The sequence below is a fragment of the Notolepis coatsorum genome (genome assembly GCF_963971535.1).
Source record: "Notolepis coatsorum genome assembly, chromosome: 9".
Lineage (NCBI taxonomy): Eukaryota > Metazoa > Chordata > Actinopteri > Aulopiformes > Paralepididae > Notolepis > Notolepis coatsorum.
The window spans coordinates 27,875,311-27,891,298 of NC_140173.1; the positions used below are offsets into that span (position 1 = coordinate 27,875,311).

The following is a 15,988-nucleotide window of genomic DNA, read 5'->3' on the forward strand; positions in this document are numbered from 1 at the left end:
ACTCCAGGGTAGATGGCAAATAAGCTCATTTCTAGGGATGTCCGATATTATCGGCCTACCAATATATTGGCATTAAAATGTGATATCGGAAATTATCGGTATCGGTTTAATTTCTTTTTTTTAAGATTTAAAAAATTCATTTATTTAACCTTTATATACCCAGGCAAGCAAGTAAGAACACATTCTGATTTTATTTATTGTCAAAAGTATACATAATGTTGTGTTAATTCCACAACAAGAGATATGTAATGTTAATGACCTGAAATAACTTTGGTGGGATGGTGGGAGGGAACAGGAGAGATCTGTGTGTGTGGTGTGTGGTGTGTGGTGTGTGTGTGTGTGTGTGTGTGTGTGTGTGTGTGTGTGCGTGCGTGCGTGCATGCGTGTGTGTGTAAATGACAGCAGTGGTAAGAGCACATACGTAAGTGCGTGTGAGTGACTAAGTGACTTTGTATAAAAGGAGAATGTCACTTCGGTCTCGTGTATTTTGTCCTAATGAGCCATTGTACAGACCTATCTCTCACTCACAATCTCACACAAACACAGTTGAGTCCAATAACATTCAAGCAGGCAACAATTCTGCTCGGATTCTGCTGTAATATGTAGCCAGGCCATGGCACTGAAAGCCAGTGCTCTTTGTGTCATGAATGTCCTTGTTGCACCTCTTAAATATGTATTATTATACAATGGCATGCAAATTTCTTGATTCTGATTGGCTGAAACAGTCAAGTTAGAAGTTGTTATTTCGTATAACACACTCCACGTGACCCCAGATCCCTCCCACAACCGAATTACTTTTTGGGTAGGCGGGGTGGGGGGTAACTGTACATTGGATTATCGACGAAACCTTACTTGGTCCCAAGAAGAGGGTCTCGTGTATTATTGGGTTAGGACATTTACTGTACATTGGAGGGGGTTGGGTTAGGACATTTAAAGGGACCAGTTTCGAATTGCAGTCTCCCGTAGGTGCTCTTTGAGAGTGGTTTTGAAAGTGGGTAGTGATTCACATTCCTTTACATTCCTGCCACATTGATGTGGCATAATTGCGAAACGTGTTTAGTCCCTTGTTTGAGCCGAATCTGGGTTTAACATGGTTTGTGGAGCTCCCTCTGGTGTCTGCTAGTGGATCTACTATTGGATCTACTTTCTCTGTGGATGGTTGTGAATAAATCACCATTATGCTTCAATTACTGTGTGTTTATTGTATAGCAATAAGGTTGGGTGAATTGGGCCATTGTATAAAAGCATTACATCACTTGAAGTTGTGTGTTATACTCATTAGATCACAACCACCCCTAGGCGTGATCTAATGAGTATTACACACTCCTGCGCGTGATGTAATGCTTAATTACTACTGTATTTTAACCTCTTAAGCCTGAGTCCTATTTTCAGAAAATTCGCCTAAAAATACATACCTAAGTAAATGGAAGATTGCTCCACTTCTACAAGGTCCATTTGCATGTTCTTGGTATCTAGGGACATCTATAGAATGTATTCCCAGTGTCAGAAATAGTGTGTCTGTCACCATGCTTGAGTAAATTGTAATGAACCAAAAGGAGAATATATATGCATATTTTTTTTTTTTTTTTTTAATCTTTGACAGTGAATAACAACACCATGCTAACATTGACCAAAAGTGAAAAATGTAGCTTCCTTGAGATCAAGTCTACAAAAAATCTAAGCAAATGAATAAAGGGCAGATTTACATGTTTTATTTGTCCAGCGGGTACAGTACTGAATTTTTGCAATCTGGACACATGCAATTTTAAGTATGAATACAGGCCTGTAAATGGTTGGCATACGTTTGTATGCGGCTGGTGCGAGCTGGGTAGTGTAGTTTTATGAAATGTAGACGTCCATCGAAAGCCCTGGGTCTCCTCTTTCTTAGGACTACAACGATTTCATGACAGCGTCATGTCTATAACACTTAAAATCATTGGTAAACGAACGTAGTGCTGAAAATATACACTTTGACTGCTGTTTTGATAGGGTTAGGGTCTTTACTCTTGGCTACATTTTAAAAAGAAACATCACTTACCGTAATTCCTCTAATAGTAACCGGGTCTCAAATACAAGCCGGGTCTCTATTAATGGCCGGGTGCGCTCTTGAGCTAAGCAATTATAAGCCGGCCTCCTAATACAAGCCGGGTTACTAATATACTGAGCTGCATACTGAGCTAGTTACTTGATTTCACTTTGAAAACGTTGAAATGACCAGTGACCACCTGTAATTGCACCGTTTACTATTTCATACAGTACTTGGTTTCAATAAATGAACCCAGTACATTTTACTGGGTTCAAACTGACACAAAATGTTGATTTATTCATTATGATCAGTTTGAAAATTTGAAATATAGGCCTCCCTCTTATACAGGCCTCCTCCTAATACAAGCCTGGTACCCGCTACAGTTGAAACAAATACAAGCCGGGGTTACTATTAGAGGAATTACGGTAATACAGACTGTATTGATCTATTAGTGACATGAAATAAATCTCGGCCCGGAACCGATCTGGCTTAAGGGGTTAATAATATTACATGGACTCAAATTAAGCTTCTGAAATGTGCTTGTGTGTGTGCGCGTGTGTGCGTGTGCGTGTGCGTGTGCGTGTGCGTGTGTGTGTGTGTGTGTGTGTAAATGACAGCAGTGGTAAGATCTCTTTCTAGAACCTTCTAAATGTCAGCAGTCGCCACGACTCAGTGCTTTCCAATCTCCCTTCTGCCAACCGTGTGTGTGTGTGTGTGTGTGCATGCGTGTGTGTGTGTGTGTGTGTGTGTGTGTGTGTGTGTAGGTGAAGGGGAAATGTTGCCTGTAGGAGGAGCAGTGAGGCAGTGACAGCTTGTCGTACAAGATCAGAGATACTGGTCAAGATAACAACACTGATAGTCCTATCAGTCCGAACACATATATAAACACACACACAGATGTGTGACTGATACACACTCTAATACATTATGAAATACACACATACATGACACACATATCAATGCATAATACATGAAAGACAGACAGACACGCATATAAAATACACAGGTGACAGATATATACATATATATATTAGGGATGGGCATGAGTAATGTTTTCCCAGATCAAGTATTAGTAATTTTTTAGGGAAATACATTTTCAGAATGCATCTTAAAGGAAAACTCCAACATTTTGGGAAATTAGCTTATTTGCCATCTACCCTGGAGTTAGACAAGAAGATACATACCTTTTTCTTCTCTGTGCATGCAGTAGGAGTAGGAAGACGTTGGGAACTAGGCTAACACCGGTTCCTGACAGGGAGCGAGCGAGCGAACTAGAGACGAAATCGCGCACGACACTGTCCTGATATGAGGCGGCGCGTGTCCGAGTGTGTCTGTGTGTGTGTGTGTTACCTGGAAGCACACGTGGGGGGGGCCTGCGATTCTTGAACAATAAAAAGTGTTTAGGGGCGGGACTCGGCCGCGTAATCGCTCAACTAGAGACACAGCGAGCGAATATCTGAGGGGTGGACGACATCGCTGCTCAGTTCGCTGTCGCTCGCGGCAGGTCAGGATAGTCTGATTGAAACGAATACATTTTAATCATTTTCGCAATCACGCTCGCTCGCGTCGCTCCCTGTCAGGAAGGGGTGTAATGGAGGAACCTACTTCCAGTGACTGACGCTAAGCTAGGCTAACAGTGCACGTCTTCCTACTCCTACTGCATGCACAGAGAAGAAAAAGGTATGTATCTTAACACTCGAACATTTTGGGAACCCTGGAGTTAGACAAGAGGATGCGTACCTTTTTCTTCTCTGTGCATGCAGTAGGAGTAGGAAGACGTTGGGAACTAGGCTAATGGAGGAACCTACTTCCAGTGACTGATGCTAAGCTAGGCTAACGGTGCGTGTCTTCCTACTCCTACTGCATGCACAGAGAAGAAAAAAAAATCTTCTTGTCTAACTCCAGGGTAGATGGCAAATAAGCTAATTTCCCAAAATGTTGGAGTTTTCCTTTAACTAAGGCTGTCAAAGTTAACGCGGTATTAACGCCAATTCTATTAACGCCACTTTTTACTAGACTTCACTCAGGTGTATTATTGATACTCTCATTGATACTATGTTTGTTTCTGACTCAATGTGTGTGTGCGTGTGCGTGTGTGTGTGTGTGTGTGTGTGTGTGTGTGTGTGTGTGTGTGTGTGTGTGTGTGTGTGTGTGAGACATAGAGAGAGAGAGGGGGGGGGGGTGAGAGAGATGAGGAAGGGGCAAGAGAGAAAGAGAGCTGTGAGAGTGTGTGTGTGTGTGTGAGAGAGAGAGAGAGAGAGAGAGAGAGAGGGGGGGGCGGGGTGTGAGTTCTCAGCCCTTGTGTGGGTGAATGTAACAAGTTCGTAACGTTTTCTTTCCCCTATTATTTCATGCACTTTATTCATTGTTTTAAATGATTATTTTCTTTTAAGTTATTTTGTGCATCACTCTGTTTTGAATTTGATGCAAATTTGCAATGCATGAGGGTCATCCTTTTGTGTTAAATGGCTGCATAAAGAAGCATTTGTTGACTCTCATGTTGATAAGAGTATTAAAACTTGAAAAATATCAGTTTAAGGTAAATACATTTTTTTTTAAACAATGCGATTATTTTGCCATTAATCGCGAGTTAACTATGGACAATCATGCGATTAATCACATTAAATATTTTAATCGATTGACAGCACTAATCTTAACCTCTTAAGACATTGGACGCCAAAAACGAGTTAAGAGCGTTATTGGCCGCCATGCGTTGAGCGCCAAAGACGAGTTAACTAGTTTTTAGATCGTTTTTTCTTTTATTCGATTTTAATATCAATATTACACTCACAGACCTATATGTCACCGCTGAAAGCCATACTGAGACACACAGAGAGTGCAATACCGGCCTAAACCTGCTAGGTGGCAGTATCGCCTACCCTTTGAAAACCCTAGTTTATAAACAGCGTTTTGACAGTGCTCTGCTGATAGTCACCATGCAGACTACAGCGAGAGACGTGGCTGAGGCGTGGCATAATACATAATATACATACTAGGTCCTGGTCCACATAATACAGTATATAAATACTAGGTCCTCCTTATAATACATCATTTTGCTGACGCTTTTATCCATTTTTAGACTTACAAGGTCTGTACGACAAGTCATCAGGAAGGGCACAACTCTATCAGCTGTAGGGATGGGAATTAATACGATTTTATTGATACGATACCATTATAGATTCTGCTTATCGATCCGATTCTTTATCGATTCCCTTATCGCTTCCTGATAAATGTATAATTTAAATAAATAAATTGGAAATGCAACAGAACTAAGCTGGTTAGAATAACAACATGCAACTTCGAATTTCTGATTGTCATTTATTGTTGAGCCCCCACCAAAATTTAGTGACTGCTCGGTGACACTCGTTAACCTTTTCCTGAGTCAGTTTACCCCGCTGTGCTAGCGTGAAAGGATTTTCCTGAGGTGCGCGAGAACCACTAGCTGCAGCCTCAGTCTATTGTGATCATCTAAAATGGATGAAATGGGAGAATATTTATACAGTGAAAGCATTCGTTTTCATTTAGGTTTTCCTAGTCAAGGAATCAAATAGTCTGCTATGGCTGCATGCATAGCGCTAACGTTATTGTTTTAAAATGCACAACTGTCGAAAAAACATGGCATCGATAAGAGGAATCGATAGTCACGGAGGCATGCGATTCCAGGAATCTGACTATTAGGAACCGGTTCCGGTTCTCGATTCCCATCCCCAATCAGCTGAGTAACAATGTTCATCAAAGTGTTGAGTGCTACAGTGTAGGTTAGTATATTAGGACAAGTGTATATAATACATTATATAAATACTAGGTCCATATAGGCCTAATACTTGGAGATTGCTCATCACTGGGGCATGTCATAGAACAGTGGTTCCCAAAGTCGGGGTCGCGACCCAAAGATTTAGTAGTGAAGGGCCGCGAGATGATTTAAAAAAATTTTTTTTTTTTTTTTTTTTTTTTTTGTCAGGCCACTGAACTTAGAAGCAGGCCAGGACAGTGTTTCTAGTTGTATTCTAAAATTCTATTCTATTGTATTCTAAAATGTGACTATATGGTTTTATATTAACTTAATAAATAAACAAAAACGAAAAATCTACTTATTTCAACGAACATTTCAAACTAAATAACAGATTATGCACATAAAACGCTGAAAACAACCGAAGCAACAATAGTATTTTAATGAGGCTATTATTATTATCATTATTATTTTGCAACAAGTTAGCCCTCTCATAAATAGCACATATAAATGAATAACTAACTTGAACTAACTTAATAGGATTGAAGTGATATTTGGCTTAAAAAATCGGTCGCCTGACAAAAAAAAAAAAAAAGAAAAAGCCAGACGATGTGCATTGGGCCGCGGCTCTCTGACGCCTTATTTTCTGGGCCCCGGCCTGAAAAGTTTGGGAACCCCTGTCATAGAAGACAGTGTAATGGCATAGAGTTGCACTTACATAGCAGGGAAATAATATAATATAACTTCTTGCCACAACCCATGCTGTTCCTCATACTAGCTCTGGATAGTTAACCACAAACGAATGCAAAGTCAAGTCAAGATACTCCTCTTTAACCTCCTTCCTAAAAATATAGTCTGCTCTGGTACACTACTGACATTTTAAGACCACTTATTAAATTAAAACAGACATAATCATTTCACTACCACACTACAGAAGGTTAACCTTTCACTACCACACTACAGAAGGTTAACTTTTCACTACCACACTACAGAAGGTTAACCTTTTTACGTGTTAACGCATTACTCCTCGGCACAGAGATTGTGCTGTACAGGTGAAAAGATGCGACGGCTGCCTCCTCGTGTACCGGAGGGGACACGTGATGCAAGGCTTCGTCCTCACTGCAGCCGACCAGTGGGAGGCATAGTCTAGCAACGTTCGAGACAGGGGAGGGGAGAATTGAAGGGAGAATTGGCCAGGCGAAATTGGGATGGGAGAAAAATAGAAAAATAAGGAGAAAAAGTGGATAAAAAAAAGGTTAACCTACCACACAAAATTTTAAATAAACTATCATGACTTTTCCTTCTATGGGTGTTGTGTTTGCAGTGCCACAAGACAGAGTCATTGTCATAACAAAGGAGCCTGACTAGAACGCGCCAGGTGTTAACCCATTACCCGCCAAAATCGCTGTTCAGCGTTATTGCCCGCCATGCGTTGTCTGCCAATATCGCTGTACAGCGTGTTTCAAGGTCATATTTCATATTTTCGTCATGAATTCATATTTCACCCACGGAGCCTTGTCATATGCTGCGGGAGCCATAACAACTCTGCAACGCTTCAATACCGCCACCTGATGGCCGATCGGCGAGTTGCCAAACCGGAAATGCACCGTTTCAGCTCGGTCCATCCCCTAATTCCGTCCGGCCACTCGTTTATCGTCCCGGGACTCGAACCACACACCGTGGACATGGATCGTTGCCATAACTCAATAAACAACATGATATTAGTATTATACAAACCGGAACTGGATCGCCTCGATCCCCACCACATAACTGGGATCCGTTTGTTCCACTCTCATCGCCCAACGGTACGAGGAGACGGACGTGAGTTTCAGCGTTTTTCTTTATCATTTTCGATACAAACTGCTCTGATCAATATATCACCCATACTACATAAATCATTTAACGTCGGTCACGGAATTATAAACGACCCACCCCCCCTCCGTTCACCCGCAGATGATCAGTCATGACGTTTAGGACCATGTACTGTTTACATTTTTTATATAGCATGGATCGGTATCAAACTGCATTTGATAATCTAATATATGCATTTATGCCTATATCTCACGTTCTATGAAATACTGCAGAAAACGATAAAAACATATTTATACTTTAGACGGTATTTTCGTATGAATGTGTGAATGAAAAAGTTAAACGTTCCTACATCCTGAACGATAGATAATTGATGTTGAATGGGCCATAGTAATGTCAATTTAGCAATACAATTTAAAAAGTTATAGCCCTGCAAAGAAGGTGAACATCTCCATAGACAAATAGCGCTGGCAGAGAATGGTTTAGGATGATCAAAGTGGTGGCAGAGAATGGGTTAATTGCCCCCAGAGATAGAGGGGGGGCCATGGATTACAATGCATTCTGGGTAGGGTTGTAGTTTTTTAACACTAAGTGTAAAACTGTCAAGGCCATTTTCTCTGATTAGGTTTTGTGATATCACCATGATTCATAGGAAGTAGCTTGAAAAGTATCCCACCAAAATGTTCAAGTGATGGCTTATTTTGAAGGTATGAATCTGTACTTTCATAATATGTAAAGAAAATTTAAAAATAAAATAATTGAAGATGCCTCAACAAGTCCCTACTGTCTATGGCTAGTCACATTTTCACTGTGCGTCACTATGTTTGCCGAGCTATATCTATATTCTATATTATAGCTATGGATACAATACTATGTTCATTTGACAGTAACTATCTTCTGTCCAATAGGCAATTTTTCTTTTAACTGTTGCATGTTATCTCGTGGTGAATATTGTATAGTTTCAGAATGATCTCGGCTAATTCCAGAAAGCTGCGTAATGGGGCGCTATGTGAATTCTACTAAAGTCGTTGGCGTTTTTCGCCTGGACACGCTACTATTCCCAAATCAAATGTATATAATAGGTATTATGTTTCATCATGAATGAATGCATCAAAGGGGGGGGGGGGGATTCTTTGATCGCCAGTAACAGCTTTTGTTTTGAACACCACACACGCTGATCGGCCTGATGGGTATGAAATCATTGCAGGATCAAGCTGGAATTGACATCAGATGTTCCTTACCTTAGATCGGGCTTATTCCAAAAAGAATATTCCAACTGTCTGATTGTGATTTCCAGTATTGATGTCCATCTGGTCCCGGACATAATGTGGCACAACTTATCCATCGAGGGGCATTGGACTAGTTTCCAAGTGATCGTGTGAACCACTAGGCTTGCCTGAACCAAAATGATGCGCCCGGAGGGGTTTAAATGTAACACACGGTCTGGAACAGGGTTTCAAGCGTTCTCGATATTAAAACCGCCTAGCAGGTTTTGGCCGGTACTGCACTTTTCGTGTCTCTAGATGGCTTTCACTCGTAATCTGTTACTCCCGCCCATCCATAATATATATAACATACACACACACACACCTCCGTTGGGTCCTGGGTCTGGCGGTCCCAGGCTGATGCCTCCCCAGGACTGTCCTGTCCATCCTCTCTCTCTCTTCACCCTCATCTTCCTCTTCCTGTCGAATTCGTCTCTCTGGCGTACTGCAACACAGCACAACACAGCATTTAATTTTCCTCCAACCTCATTTTCAAAGAGGTCCCTTGATACCTCAAGATATCTGAATGAAAAGAGGTGCAATGGAACCACAAGAGTCTCCTCTTTACAGCCATGCATAGTCCCATGTGGTTTATACTAAACCACTAGTCCCATGTGGTTTATACTAGTCCCATGTGGTTAATATTAGTCGCATGTGGTTTATACTAGTTATATGTGGTTTATACTAGTCCCATGTGGTTTATACTAGTCCCATGTGGTTAATGTTAGTCCCATGTGGTTTATGTTAGTCCCATGTGGTTTATACTAGTCCCATGTGGTTTATACTAGTCTCATGTGGGTTATACTAGTCCCATGTGGTTTATACTAGTATCATGTGGGTTATACTAGTCCCATGTGGGTTATACTAGTCCCATGTGGTTAATGCTAGTCTCATGTGGTTTATACTAGTCCCATGTGGGTTATACTAGTCCCATGTGGTTTATACTAGTCCCATGTGGTTTATACTAGTCCCATGTGGTTTATACTAGTCTCATGTGGGTTATACTAGTCCCATGTGGGTTATACTAGTCCCATGTGGTTAATGCTAGTCTCATGTGGTTTATACTAGTCTCATGTGGGTTATACTAGTCCCATGTGGTTAATGTTAGTCTCATGTGGTTAATGTTAGTCCCATGGGGTTTATACTAGTCCCATGTAGTGTATGCTAGTCCCATGTAGCGTATGCTAGTCCCATGTGGTTTGTGCTAGTTATGTGGTTTATACTAGTCCCATGTGGTTAATGTTAGTCCCATGTGGTTTATACTAGTCTCATGTGGTTTATACTAGTCTCATGTGGTTTATACTAGTTATATGTGGTTTATACTAGTCCCATGTGGTTTATACTAGTCCCATGTGGTTTATACTAGTTATATGTAGTTTATACTAGTCCCATGTGGTTTATGCTAGTCTCATGTGGTTAATGTTAGTCCCATGTGGTTTATACTAGTCCTATGTGGTTTATGCTAGTACCATGTGGTTTATGCTAGTACCATGTGGCTTTGGGTCATGAAAAAGCATGGTATATTGTCAGAACCTCTTAGCCAGCTCCTTCTCTTTGTAACAAATATAATTGTAAGGAATAAGAACAGGTGGCCTGGTGTTTTACATTCTAATTCAACAGACTTCAAAAAGGTTCATATATCTCTTTCTAGATACTGGGTCACGTGCACATGGGAAGCAGGAACACAATTTACTCATTATGCCAATTCCCTTTGTGGTTATTGTGCTGCCCTAATGTTGGTCTGAGAAGGGTGTAGACTACCACATGTCCTCTGTTGGTCTGGGGAGGGTGTAGACTACCACATGTTCTCTGTTGGTCTGGAGAGGGTGTAGACTACCACATGTCCTCTGTTGGTCTGGCGAGGGTGTAGACTACCACATGTCCTCTGTTGGTCTGGCGAGGGTGTAGACTACCACATGTCCTCTGTTGGTCTGGCGAGGGTGTAGACTACCACATGTCCTCTGTTGGTCTGGCGAGGGTGTAGACTACCACATGTCCTCTGTTGGTCTGGCGAGGGTGTAGACTACCACATGTCCTCTGTTGGTCTGGCGAGGGTGTAGACTACCACATGTCCTCTGTTGGTCTGGCGAGGGTGTAGACTACCACATGTCCTCTGTCGGTCTGGGGAGGGTGTAGACCACCACATGTCTCCTCTGTTGATCGGGGGAGGGTGTAGACTACCACATGCTGCCCTACTGTTGGTCTGAGAAGGTAGCAAGGTAGACCGACCAATAGCAATCGCTATTGCAAAGACCAGGACTTCGTAGGGATGACTGGCCAAGCCTGAGGTACCGCTGATGGGAATTTAACCCGGGTCTCTGTGGTGGTAGGCAAGTGCTTAGACTTCTACACTACCCAGCTGCCCCAGGTGAATACGTGTGTGTTGTGTTTGTGTTTACATACATAGTTCAGCTTGCAACTCCTTCTGTTCAGAATCTCCTCTCTTGCTCATGCTCTGTACCATCCCTGACTTCATCACAGGAGCATTCAGACCAGGCCAGAGGAACCCCGCACGGCCTAGAGGCGAGAGAGAGAGAGAGAGAGAGAGAGAGAGAGAGAGAGAGAGAGAGAGAGAGAGAGAGAGAGAGAGAGAGAGAGAGAGAGAGAGAGAGTTTGTAGTGTAGAGTGAAAATGTGTTAATATTTTCTTTGACCATGAAAATACATAGTAGTAGCAACATGAAAATACAAGTTAAAATAATGAATTGTATAGAGAGAGAGTGAGAGAGAGGAGAGAGACAGACAGACATACAGAGAAGAGAGAGAGAGGCAGACAGATTGTAAAATCATTAGGAAAAGAATTTGAATGCTATCAAATAAAAAATACAGAGACCCCAATAATGCTGATGTACGCTTTCTCTACTGTGAGACCCTAAAACTCTACAAACGTACACTCAGAACCAAAAAACAACAATATGACAAACAGCAACTGACACTAATTGAGGAGGCAATCAATACAAATAACTTTTGGCAACATTGGAAACACATAAACAAACCACAAAAACAGGAATTGGCTATACAGAACAATCCATTTTAAAACACTATACCACACTGTTCAAATTGATGGAAACACAGAACAATCTCAAGTTCTTGATAAATTGACTAAATTGGAGCTTGCCATAAAAGACAATCAAAACCCATTAGACTCCCCAATTATTGAGCAGGAACTGCTTAAGAAACTACAAACTCTTAAATCTAAAAAGGTTTGTCGACCTGATGGCATCTTGAATGAGATGATGAAAAATATGAACAAGAAATTCCAATTGGGTATATTAAAACTATTCAATTTGGTCCCGAGTGTAGGATATTTTCCTGACATCTGGAATCACGGACTCATAACCCCAATCTATAAAAGCGGAGACAAATTTGACTATTAAAATTAACTACAGAGGCATCTCTGTGAACAGTAATCTGGGGAAGGTTTTCTGTAGTATTATGAATACCAGACTTTTAAACTTCCTTACCAAGCACAATGTCTTGAGTAAAAGCCAAATTGGATTTATACCAAACACCGCACAACCGATCATATTTACACCCTACATAGCCTAATTGATAAACATATAAACCAAAATATAACCAAGTTTCATCACGATACGATATGATATCGATTCTTTGGACAACGATACGATATTTGCCGATATCACAAAGTCTGCCACGATACGATACGATTCGATTCAGGTGCCTGCGATCGATATGAGGCGATATTATGTTCCCATTTAACACAATCAGTCACATTTAGATCAACTAAAAAAAGGCTACGGAAATATCAATTGATGTTTTTATTTTTGAGCTCTTCCAGACATTTAAATGAAAAACAATCTATTGTTTTTAATACAAATAGACCTCCTGTTAACTTTTTATATATTGAGCTTTAAACTTTAAGTAAAATGTTTTGGAACTCACAACACGCAAGCTAAAACCCTTTCCTCTCCCAAACTTCCTACAATTGTTTTATGTTGCATGATGATCATGAATACATATATTATGTATTCATGTTTAAATATCAACATTATCTGTCCATCCTCAGTAACACACACACACACACACACACACACACACACACAGAATGCCCCTCAACCCAGTCCCCCACAGAAAGGTAGACTGCCCAGTGCCCCCACCCTTGCTCTTTCCCAAGTCCCCTCTCCTCTCTCCTCTCCTGGTTAGCTACTTAGCATAGTTAGCTCACGCTAACGCAACGTTCATTTCGGTATTTAACGCAACATGGGCATAAAGGAATGGAGAGGATGGAAAGCATGTTAGATGCATTTAACCCCTTGTGGGGAAAAAAAAAAACAGGCACTTATTTCGGGCAAAATAGGCGGACTCTGAAGCAATACTATCTAACGTCTACACACGGAGCTGCGCTGAGCTATGTTGTTGTTCCGGCCGGGCAGATATGCTCACGAGGGGATTTTCAAAATAAGAGTATCGCAATATGAATCGATCTTTTTACGTTGCATCGATCCTATTTGATTATTGATAATAGATCGATATATCGATCTGGATCGATGTATCGTCCCACCCCTACAAAATATATGCCTGTTTTATTGACTTCCAAAAGGCTTTTGATTCTATTTGGCATACAGGACTGTTCTATAAAGTTATAGAGAGTGGTGTAGGGGGTAAAACATATGATATTATTAAATCAATGTACTCTGGTAATATGTGCAGCGTAAAAATTGGCAAAAAAATAACAGAATTCTTTACCCAAGGGCGAGGCGTTCGTCAGGGCTGCAACCTCAGCCCGGCACTCTTCAATATGTATATTAATGAATTGGCTAATATACTAGAAAAGTCCTCTGCCCCCGGTGTAAGTCTCCACAATCGGGAAGTGAAATGCCTGCTCTTTGCAGATGACCTGGTTGTGTTGTCCCCCACAGCAGATGGCCTACAGCAGAGCCTGGACCTGCTAGAGCATTACTGTCAGACCTGGGCACTGGCAGTAAACCCCAAAAAGACCAAAATAATGATATTCCAAAAAAGATCCAGATCTCAGGACGTCCTACCAAAGTTCTCAATTGGTACAAAACATGTAGAGTACTGCACACATTACACCTATTTAGGCCTAAAACTAAGTTCAACTGGACATTTTAAGGAAGCAGTCAATGAGCTGAGAGGGAAAGCACGCCGGGCTTTCTATGCCATAAAAAGAAATATACAAACAGAAAAAACAATTTGAATCTGGTTAAAATTTATTGAATGTGTTATTGAACCAATTGCACTCTATGGCAGTGAGGTGTGGGGTCCACTTACAAAACAAGACTTACCCAATGGGACAAACACCCCATTGAGACCCTGCATGCAGAGTTCTGTAAGATTCTCCTACATGTCCAGAGGAAAACTACAAACAATGCATGCAGGGCAGAATTAGGCCGTTACCCACTAATACTAAAAATAAAAAAAAGAGCAATTAACTTTTGGACACACCTAAAACGAAGTGACCCCCTCTCGTACCATTATCAAGCCCTGCAGTGCCAAGAGCTGAGGAGCATCAGGAACCCCCTTACCCAGCTGGTCCTGAGGCTGAGTCCACAAACCTGCTCTCTTAACTAGAGTTGTTCCGATACTGATACCAGTATCGGAAATGTCGCCGATACTGCCTAAAATGCTGGTATCGGTATCGGCGAGTACGGCGAAAGTCTAGCCTCCGATACCATATGACGTAATTTATCAACAACACTGCGGTCTGCTGAGTGAGCATTATAAAACAAACGTGTTTTTAATCGACCGTGAATTAAAGTGTCAATGCCGTTTGTCATTTTAACAGCAGATACTTTCTTAAATGCCATCGTCCCGAGAGAGGGGTGTTGACGGGGAGCTCTGTGTTCGCTTGCTGGTGTTATTTAGCATTAGCTGAAGCGCTAACCGAAAACTAGTTTTAGCTTTAACATTACCTTGGCTAAAGTTGGGGCTATTGATAATCCAGCAATAATGGCTGCAGACCTGCAAGCAGGTCTGTACAGCAAGTTTGCACAGTCCAGTATTCCAAGGTAAATCACTTTTTCACCAGTAACGTTACATTGTTTGTATTTCCATCTAACGTTAGCTAACGCTAACCTAGCTCACGCTAATGTGGCTAACTGATCGACCTCTCGCACACAATTAATGACATGTTGCGGACAGCCATATCGGTGACAATGTTTAGCTTTTAGTGCCAAATGATAAGAGTCTGAGGCGGAGTCTCAAAAGAGAATGTTGAATATTTATTGTGCATTAAAAATCACAACAGAGCCTCTGCTACTAGCTGAAGTTACCGGAGCTTTCTGGAGTGCAACAACGTATAACGTCCGTGCGGAATCAATGTCCCAACAACCATTCCGTAGGTGATCTCATTGAGATAGTTGTCAATTAATGATACTAATACTAATCTATACAATCACCTGTTGTTGAATAAATACCATTACTTTATAGTTATTATACTATATTACTAAAAAACAGTATATATAAAACAGTAGCTGTAAAAAAAAGTTTAATGATTTTATATATATATATATATATTTTTTTTTTATGTATGCACTGGTATCGGATCAGTATCGGTATCGGCCGATACCCAAAGCTTAGGTATCGGAATCGGATCGGGAAGGAAAAAATGGTATCGGAACATCTCTACTCTTAACACACCTCAGGAACAGAACACATCACCAATCAGAATAAATCAAATTGCTACACAGCTAAAACAAAACTACATCACCTATTGGAAAACACAAACAAAAGCACAGAGCAAAATGCAGTGCTATCTGGCTCTAAATCGACAGTACACCATAGCAGATTATTTGAGCATGGTGACTGATCAACAACTAAAAAGAACCTTGACAAAATACAGACTGAGTGAGCACAGCCTCGCTGTTGAAAAGGGGAGGCACAGGAAAACCTGGCTTCCTGCAGAGCAAAGGCTGTGCTGTCATTGCACCCTCAGTGAGCCTGAAACTGAGTTGCACTTCCTCACCAAATGTGAAAAATATAAATATATTAGAGAAACGCATTTAAAAAAAATTGAATTAATAACAAAAGGCTTTCTCGCACTACCAGATACAGAAAAACTACCAGTCCTACTAGGGAGGACTCAACAAGCTGTGAGCTAGCAGCAGCATATGTTGCTGCCTGCCACAAACTGAGGGACAGTGAGTGACAGTCACCCGACATGTTTACGCCGTAATAT

The 15,988-nt window shown here is 41.2% G+C and overlaps 1 protein-coding gene across 1 annotated transcript in view; it reads right to left on the reverse strand.

Moving 5' to 3' along the window:
- mrps5 (mitochondrial ribosomal protein S5) overlaps nucleotides 1-15,988 on the reverse strand; it is a 119,033-nt gene that overhangs the window by 90,330 nt on the left and 12,715 nt on the right. The window contains exons 4-5 of the mRNA XM_084321064.1: nucleotides 11,234-11,347; nucleotides 9,156-9,275 (exon numbers count right to left, since the gene is read on the reverse strand). Coding sequence (XP_084177190.1) covers nucleotides 9,156-9,275; nucleotides 11,234-11,347 — 234 coding nt within the window. The remainder of the gene's footprint in view (nucleotides 1-9,155; nucleotides 9,276-11,233; nucleotides 11,348-15,988) is intronic.